We start from the raw sequence: 9593 nt of genomic DNA, 5'->3' as shown, positions 1-9593 counted from the left end.
ATTGTCTAAATAGCCCTTTGCGAGAAATGCAGTGCTACAACAAGTCTGCAGTGACTTAGAATATATTTCACCGAAAAAACTGAACATACAAATATATGAGATGAATATTTATAGGCATGTTCATTAAAAACATTGTACATTATGCAAATTATCTTCATCCCCGATTCTACTAAAGATTATGAATTGAAACAGGGTTTTTTTGGAAAAACGGGACATTTTTTTATGGAAAAAAAGTGACTGGGAGGGCAAAATTACGGGATAACGTGGGAATGTCTCGTATATGTGTGTGTTAATGAGCAAGTGAGTGTCTAAAATATGTAATAAATTTTTTTTTCTAACGTTAGGTACCAACAACAAACAAACATTTCTTCCATGCGATAAGTTCTAATTTCAGGAATTTCTTGGGAAAACACCATAACACTGAAGCAAAAGCAACGAAAAAATATGTCGTTGTATCCGAGGTCGTTGCATTTTCATCGACGTTATAAGCGATGTTCATTAATATCATGCTGTGTAGGAATCAGCTCGCACCCCTAGTTTTATTGATGCTTTATTTGAGGTGTCGTTATAACCGAGTTTCACTGTACACACGAATAAACACGAGAGCAAGAAACACCACACGTTAAACAATGATGTTTAAACGACCTTTTAAACATCATTATCCTCCTGCTTTATATGTCTAATCTCTATACCTGCGTATATGTTATGTACGTGTTTGCACACATTATTTAGTAATAACCATATATTTTTTCTCAATTTGATGTCAAATGGAATTAAAAAAAACTTCAAGAAAGTGTTTTAAATTTTATATAAGAAAAAGTATTTTATTCAATCAAATCAGAAATTTAGTTTAATTAGTTTTTGTCCCGTTTTTTGTCTTTTAATCACTTTCTGTGCTGAAATTACGTTTTCTTAGAGAAAAAAAAAATGGTTGGTTTTATAAGCAGTATGAATGAAAACAATTTCAAAACTGATTGCATTGAAAATATATGAATGTAAAAAGCATGAACGTACCGGAACGGCCAGGAAGCCCACGTTCGCTCTAACGCACTACATACTAGCAGTATTAGAATACAGAGCTCAACTAAGCTCAGTGGGCTGAGTAAACTATTCTCTTGAAATAATGAATGAGCAATTTTTATTCTTAAAATTTTCAATTTCTTTGAGTAAATTTCTCTTTCACAAGAAGGAATTACAGTGAAATCTTTACACATACTGGCAATGATTATTCCCAACAAAGCTATTTAAATAAAATAAAAAATAAAATACATTAAAAAAAAATCTAGCTACTTTCTTTTTGCACGAGAAAAGTGCTAAAATAAAAAAAACAACAATAATAAAATAAATTTATAGAGAAATTAAGTGCTTTCAGAAGCAAAAGAAGCAACAGGAAATTGGAAAGAAAATAAGAAAGAGAGACGGAAGGAATTAATTGCCACATTCGACTAACAAGTAAAGGTGGTTAATTATTTTCCATCTGTTGGCATAGCTCTTGCACACACTTGGCAACGTTGAGTAATTGTTGCTAGATGATGAGCACGAGGCACATCCTAGTGAGAGCCAATTGAAGAGTCAAGTATTATAGTAAACGGGAAACAAGTCTTTTCTCTATTGCCATCAATGTTTTATGAGGTTTCCACGCGTTTAGTTCTATCAATTTATTTTAAACTAGATATGGTAACATTAGATCAGTCAAATTTCCCTAAAAATTGCGAATTTTTTAACCGAGGTTAGAATTGACGCTATATAGTAGATTCGGATATTATGGAATAGTCGGGTAATATGAAATACCGGGTTTTCTCCGCTTTCAGGTATGGTCGCCAAATGAAACAGTGATAAAGTACTTGAAAATATCCCCATAATTTTTTCTATAGAGTCAGTCAGTGTCGCTCAGCATCATCGCAGCTGCTATAGGAGAACCTTTGCTTTTCTACTTCCTGAAATTTACTCAGGCAAGTTTACAAAGGTGAGTATTAATTACAGGAAACGTGCCTATTAATCTGAAACTAAGCACAGTGTATATCACAAGTGTTTTATTTCCTTGTGCTGTGCTAATTTTTAGGTTGCGATTCTCTCCGGTTAGATGGAACTCTATATTTTCAGAGATGGCGAGTCGAATAATATGGAATACTATAATGTTATTTGAGTTGGGCTAGAATATCTCTTCAAAATAGAAAATTTAGCAAGATAAAAGAGGAAAAGCCTAGAAATAATGTGTGTCCTGTTCTCTGTGGGCCCACCTTGATTGTTTTGGGGCAGATTAGGAATATTGCATTTCTGACTTTTGTAAACATACTCTATGACACCACCGCATCATCAACTACAAGAAACATATGATGAAATTTTTATTTTTCATTGTCATAGACCCATTAAATATTGTTTCTGATCAATTCGAATTAGTTTTCTTCATTTTGAACGACCCTATTCCATATTATAAGATGAACATGATTATTTTAAATCGCTTTTTTTCTTTGACGTAATATTTATTTTTAAATATGATACACACTTGTCAATGCAAAGACAAGAATCCAACTTTTATAAAAATGCAGGTTTCATGTTTCTACCATGTTTCAAATTGGAATAATCGGAAAAATAAAAATGGTATTCATATTACCTGAATGTACTCGAAAACTATAGTCATGTGCTATCATAAACTATGCATAAATAGATTATTTCAACTTGGTAAATAAAAAGAGAAATTTATATAGCAGTGTAGCGACATTGTGCTCCAATTGTAAAGAAAAAAATCATTGGACCATTAAAATATATTCATGGAAATACAGTGCAACCTCGATATAACGATATTCTGCGGGCCTAGAAAAAATATCGTTGTAGAGGCATTATCGTTGTATCGAGAGGCAAAATTGTCATCAGGTGCCACCAAATTTATGCTGTTGTTGGCATCTTTTTTAAATATGTGTTGTTAGTTCCATGAGAAAAAGCGATTTAAAGTATTTGTTCGTCAAGAAAAACTGTAATTAATTAGTTGATTAATAAAATTCATTCAGATGCATTGTCCCTGTAAAGAAATTTACCATGTTGAACTTTTGTTTTTTACAGAGAAAATTGCAATACCAACTGCTTTATCAACATTTTCGGTTATGTGGTGTGAAATACCGATGCTATAGACACTCTTGAAAGAATGAAAACAAGTGACGAAGCTAGAACTATATTCAAGACGATTTTGAGTGAAATATAAAAATCGTTGTAGCGGTTTTAAATTGTCTTCAAAACTATCGTAATAGAGGGATTCATCGTAGTAGAGGATATATAGTTGTATCAAGAAGTGTTTAACATTATAGGCAATTCTAAAGAATATTAAAAAAACTATCGATGTAGAGGCAATGATATCGTTATATCGAGTATCTTGTTTCACGGTTCCACTGTATTTGGAGAAACATTTTTTTTCATGCTGGACAAAAAAAAGTTTTAGTTTCAAAGCCACTAACATTCAATTTGGTTGTATTTTTCCGCTAAGTTTGCAATTTTATTTTGACGTGGTTATTTTCAATCGCCTTAAAAAAATTTGCATGATCTTTAGCACGTTCAATATGTCTCTGGTAGCATGTTTTTTGCTTGCTCATTCTTGATGCTTTCTTCGTCTTCCATACCTTATATCCAACTGTTTTCTTTTTCATGGAAAATTGTTATTTTTGCTTGAGAAGTTTGGAAGTTTTTCTCAACAGTATCAAATTCATCAGAAGCAGAAAAACTACATTTTTGGACAATCTTTTTGTCCATCAACTAAGTGATAATCATCATCTTTTTACACTTCAGCAGCATATCCGGTATGGCAAATATGATTTTTTACGGCTTCTGAAAACTTCTGCAAACTCTGTCTATGTTTCTATATGAAGGGTCAGCGAGAAATAAGTTCTCCACTTTAGGAAGCTCTGGTGTGCGTTCTACTGCTTCAAATGAGACAAAATTTATACTTCAGATAATTCAAACGATGCGCTCATTATTTATTAAATAAAAAAAAAGTAGAAAAATCTGTCGATAGGTGGCGCTGGAAAACACATAAATATTGAATATGCTTACACATATAAATATTTAATATGTAGTACTAAAAGTGCTCAATGAGTCCCCCTCTATTTTCAACAATGCGCTCTAATCGCAAAACCATACCGCTGAATTTGGTGAGTCTGCCGAAATATGGCGCCAAATGCTATCCTGTGCGATTGGAGTACATTGTTCAAAATGATGGACACGTTAAGCAGTAGAAATGAATTACCTCTTGGGTTAGATAATACAATTGAACGAGCGACGTTAGTGGACCCTATCTGACGTAAAAAGGGAAACAAATTTCACAGAAGAGTTTTGTTTCAAAATAGTGCATGTAGATGTCACTAAGTACAGTACTTGGCTACCCTGACTACTTGGCTTGACTACTTGGGTCTACTAACGTCTCTTGTTCAATTGTATATTAAGCAGTTTCAGTGCTACATGTGGATTTTTTTTGTGTTGTTTTTTATTTAATAAATGACAAGCGCTTCATTTGAATTATCTTTAGTAAAAATTTCGTTTCATTTGTAGCAGTAGAACGCACTCCACAGCTCTTTGAAATGGGAAACTTACTTCTCTCTAACCCTGTACAATGGATACAAACTAAACAATTATAATGTCAATTGTGCAATGAATCTCTTTCTTAATCACCGTAATAATCAATAGAAGAGAAAAAATGTTTTTCATGATCACATTATAATGAAATAAGTATAGTTCTAACAACAGACTGAAAATCAAAAAGTGACGTCTCAAAACTATATACCCAAGAATTCACATTTAATAATCGTGATAGAAGTGAAGTGATTCATATTAGTTTTTGCCATACCATAGTTCTTAGGACTGAACAGTAGAAATATCTTGTATAAAAATATTCGATGCAATCTTCGTTACAACACCGAATTCCTTGGTTTGTTTTTTCGCCTCATAAAAGCAATATACTTGGGCCGTTCTTTGATGTCTTCGACTGACACTCAAACTTATAAAGTTAGTAGAAATTCTTCCTTCAAATATCTCAGTGATTACAGTATTGCACTGATCCTTGAGACAGTGTAAACAAAAAACAAAAGAATATAAAGAGAAAAGTGATGAAAAGGTTTGTGTCAAATGCTGATAAAACGTCATACACAATTAAATACAAGGTATCCGGGCTAAAGCAAAAATAATGGCTTATATTGGTAGAATCACTCACGATTAATTATGAAATTTAGTTGCATTGAAGAGAGCACACAACTCGTGAAGTTTATTTGGAAGTTAATAAAAGTAAATGTGAACACCATTATCGTAGCTCTGCAGATAGTCGAAACGGTGTTTGATTTCTTCCCAAGTGTTTGGTAGCATTTGAAGTATTATCATATTAATTGCCGCTGAAATATGCTGTTGATACAGATGTGGGAGGCACATTCCACTCAATTCGTACTTGGTGTTTAACAGGCACCTCTGAGTGGGTAGCAAAGCACGCACTGAACCTTACGTTGTGGCATTGAAATGCTAACTGGCAATCAGCGTGCAACTAACACCCGAGTGGTATAGTGGTAAGATGCTCCTCTACCACAATGAAGGCTACCGTCAGGTCTGCAGGTTCGATCTCAGGGAAGAACATACATAACTTCTTAAAGAACATAATAAGTTGTTTCTCTACCGAATCTGAGGTGATCACCGATAGATGACGACCTAACTCGATCGGTAGTAAATTGCTGTATGGCAATATGATCCGAATTGGTGAGCGGTAAAGTAGTAGTTGGCGTGCGACTGCTGTAAAAAGCGTCTCGATGCAGCTGCTGACAGGTGTGCAGGTGAAACCTTGGTGGATAACTTGGAGCTCTATTGACGACACACTTTCATAACTACGCATGTGCACACATGCTTAAGGTATATTGGTACCACACATAGCCTAAAGGTATCCAAACTATTACTTCTGGATACCTTTAGGCTGGACATCGTGTATATGTGCAGTATTTATAAAATTTAGCTATCATATTATCAGGTAAATTTCATTTTTGAGATGACATATTCATTTTACATGAACTGAGTTTGTTTCGAATTGAGAACTTCGGAACATCCTTTGGTACAGTACATTCAGGGGCATGTCTGATAACAATAATTATTTTCAACACATTGGTGTAGATTACGTATTAATCAATTTTTAAAATATATTTATTGATAAAATAACATCCAAAGTTTGGCTATTACAATGCATTTCTAGACACACAAAATGTATCAATAGATATCAAAAGAATGAAAGTATTATATCTGGTACATAATTTTGAGAAATATAATTTTTTTTTGAACATTCTGAGGTTGAATGGTCTTTAGTGCATTCAGGTTTAATTCCATAATGTTTCCGAAAAACAAATTTCTTTCTAAGACGAATGAAATCAGAAGGAGTTTGTTTATGAAAACCCTCCTTTGTTCTAAACTTCTTTGAATGTTTTTTATTCCCTCTTTTGTCTTCAACAAAGGAAATTGCTGGAAGTCACGAGTCTACAGCGTTTGTTGTAAATAATAGAGTTCACAAAAGGGTGTTTCAACTTTCCAAATGCGATTTTCATGAGATTCGGGGGATTCGTACACCCTTTTCTCCATCCTCTGGTTCAATAGAAACTTCTCTTTTTCTGATCTGTTTTACTCAGAAATAAGAAAAATCAAACCTCTTTTCAACAGAGGTAGGTTTCTTTTGCAGTTGTCTACTTTCTTACGTTTCTCCTCAACATGCCGTTGTTTAGAGAATAGTAATAATATAAAAAAAATCAATACCACAAGGTATTTTTCACGAATTTTCAGGATCCAAAAACATTTTTAAATAAATATTTTTACTGTTTTGATGGAGTGCTTGTACACAGAATGAATTTTTTTTCGATTTTGTTACCACACTCGAACGAGAGAAAAATGACTGAACGGAGCAAAACATTTACTTAAAGCACATATTTGTTTAAAGCTTTAATCCACGTAATATATCGTAGCAGCTTAGCGCTGACTGCTGGAAAAAATATACCTCAAAACCTCGTTTAAAGTTTCAAATAAGGAAATATTTCAAAAGTAGAGGAACATAGAGAAATAAATAAACTGAACGAATGAATGAAAAAAAAATTTCGAATATTAATCATTCAAGATACAAACTTGAAGCGTCTAGTTTGATCACAAGTTTGCACCCAAACGTTACCTGGAATATTTTTAAGAAATTTCATTGAACTTTAAAATCATGCATGTTTTAGTATCCTTAAAAGTACACTCTCTATTCTCAATGCACATCTTCGAATGAACTGAAACTCTTGGCCTGAAGTATTGTTCAAAGCTCTCAGTGAACTTTCATCAACGTCATCTACATCACCGGATCACTTTCATTTGAGAGCTTTCTTTGGCGGTGGGAATAGATAAAGAAAAGTCACACTCAATGAACAATATGAATGAAAAGAAAACACAATGAAGTCACATGCAATAAGAACTGTTTTAACGCATGGGGCCCAAAAATACACATGGCAATACAGAGTATTCACGCTTATCGTTATCTAGTAGCTAATTCGTTAATCGTTAGTATTAAAAAAATTATTACAAAATATTTTCAAACGCCATCCTCGATGCCGTTTCAGTAAATATTTTTAAATAAATCTGTATTCTTATACTGCCCTATAAGTCATAATTTGTAAAAAACATTTTATGCACTGACGTAAAAAAATCCGTAATTTTTGATTCGAGTAATAACAATAATAGTTTAAACATCCCTTTAGATGAAAAATTGGAGTCATTCACAAAATATTTCTCAAGACTTTGACTAATTTAATTCCATTTTATTCATCAGGAGCACCCTAAAACTTCTGATGTTTGTCCTTAATGAGAGTTGAAAAAAATCAAATTGGTTATTAGATATAAATTTTTATATGGCCCCTGAAATTTTGAATGGAATAATTTATTTTTTCGTAAGGATCACATTCCTAAAATTCATAAAATGCCGCGTTTTATAAGTCGGGTGTTTTTGGTTGCAAAATCGTGGATTTTGTTTTGTTTAACACGCCAATGCGTGTGTATGAAGTTTGATTTACTAGATTTGGCTAATACGACCATTTAGAATATGTTTTGTACATGGAAGTTTCCTTTAAGGCTTAAGGAATTAGCCACAAAAACGAGTGTAGAAGTCCTGTATTTTTCAAATGTTATCGATTTCAAAAGTCTGGAAAACTTTTATGTTAAGAAGAAATTATTGTTCTGTTTTTTAGACGATCTATACACAGACTTTGTAGTGAAATCAAGACTTTTTTGGGAAACTGGGTGCTTGCAAAAAAATAAATTTTGACTTTAATACTATGGTTCTTGTACTACCTGTTTCTAGTCGAAGAAAACGTTCGAAAGAAATAGCTCACATGTGCTCACAGTTTCAGACAGCTGGAGTAAAGTAACATTTGATTTTTCCAGTCCATTTATTTTAAGATTTATCTTTTTTCTTATTTTTTTCTTCCGTAGTTTTCATACGAAAGCTTCTGGAGGCTATTGGAAGAAAAGAAGAGTAAAGGTGATAGTTTCAATGGCTTTGGCTGCTTTTCTGATGTACTGTTTGACTGAGAGTGTACATTCCAGTAACGGAGGAATCCAAGCGGAGATTGGAAAACAAAAAATGACAGGCAGACCCAAGGCGCTGCCGATGGGAAGAACGAATCATTCATCACGGAAGAGAACTACTCGTTATCATACCTATTCTAGAAAAAACAAACAACAAATCCAACATTTTCCAATCCAACCTCTCACTTTCTTAATAAACGAGCCATATTTTTGCCTTGAGAACAATTTCTTGTTGGTGATTTTTGTATGTTCTGCTCCCTTGAATTTCGATAGACGTTTGGCAATAAGGAAAAGCTGGGGTAAACCCTCATCTTTGCATCGATCAAATGTCACATTGTTGTTTGTTTTGGGTCAGACAGATTCAACCCGTCAACAGATAGCTATCAAAGAAGAAAGTATGCGTTACCGAGATATCATTCAAGGGAATTTCATCGATTCCTATAAGAACTTGACTTTAAAATCAGTCACAGCCTTGAAATGGTTTTCATCGTATTGTTTTTTGAGTAAATTTATGATGAAAACTGATGATGATATTTATGTGAATGTGCCTTTACTTACTCGATTTTTGAATAATAAGCGTAATGAAAAAAAGTGGCTTGGCGGATGTATTAAGAAACACGTTGGTATGCCGTTGAAAATAAGTGGTGAACATCGAATGCAAGAACATTTAACATCAATCTATAATCACCCACCATTTTTAGCTGGAGCTGGTTACGTAATTTCGGCAGATATTACAGATATACTATACAAAGCGGCAAGAAAAAGAAAATTAATTCCGATTGAAGATGCTTTTATAACAGGTTATTGTGCCAAAGACTTGAACATAAAAGTTCGAAATTACGACGGATTTAGTTGTGGTGAGAAAACGACTGATTATTGTGAGATATATTCTACAATGTTCACTGTTCATCATGTTGATCCTCGTATGCAAATTGATATGTGGCAGTTTTTGCAAGATACTGCATCCATTAACTGTAATACTTCGGTATTTCTACAGAAAAAATCTGTGAAATAAACACAAAATATTGTTGAAGCAT

The 9593-nt window shown here is 33.3% G+C and overlaps 1 protein-coding gene across 1 annotated transcript; it reads left to right on the top strand.

Annotated features, from left to right (window-relative positions):
• Nucleotides 1–1532: 1532 nt before the first annotated feature.
• LOC149085190 (beta-1,3-galactosyltransferase 1-like) lies at nt 1533–9593 on the top strand. The gene is made up of 3 exons (XM_089233893.1): nt 1533–1553; nt 1875–1966; nt 8461–9593. Exons 1-3 carry the CDS (start codon nt 1533–1535, stop codon nt 9569–9571), a joined length of 1224 nt encoding a protein of 407 aa, XP_089090019.1. The 3' UTR covers nt 9572–9593.

This window comes from Pholcus phalangioides, unplaced genomic scaffold (assembly GCF_987345545.1).
Source record: "Pholcus phalangioides strain wild (caught in Gottingen) unplaced genomic scaffold, Ppha-v1.0 ptg000007l_1, whole genome shotgun sequence".
Lineage (NCBI taxonomy): Eukaryota > Metazoa > Arthropoda > Arachnida > Araneae > Pholcidae > Pholcus > Pholcus phalangioides.
This window is presented reverse-complemented; position numbering and strand designations above follow the sequence as displayed.

Bases quoted from the DNA above. Each gene is read 5' to 3' on its own strand.
- LOC149085190 (XM_089233893.1), top strand. From the start codon at position 1,533: ATGAGCACGAGGCACATCCTA. The intron at 1,554-1,874 runs GTGAGAGCCAAT...TTTTTTCTATAG, and splicing joins TGAGCACGAGGCACATCCTA to AGTCAGTCAGTGTCGCTCAG. The intron at 1,967-8,460 runs GTGAGTATTAAT...TTTCTTCCGTAG, and splicing joins ACTCAGGCAAGTTTACAAAG to TTTTCATACGAAAGCTTCTG.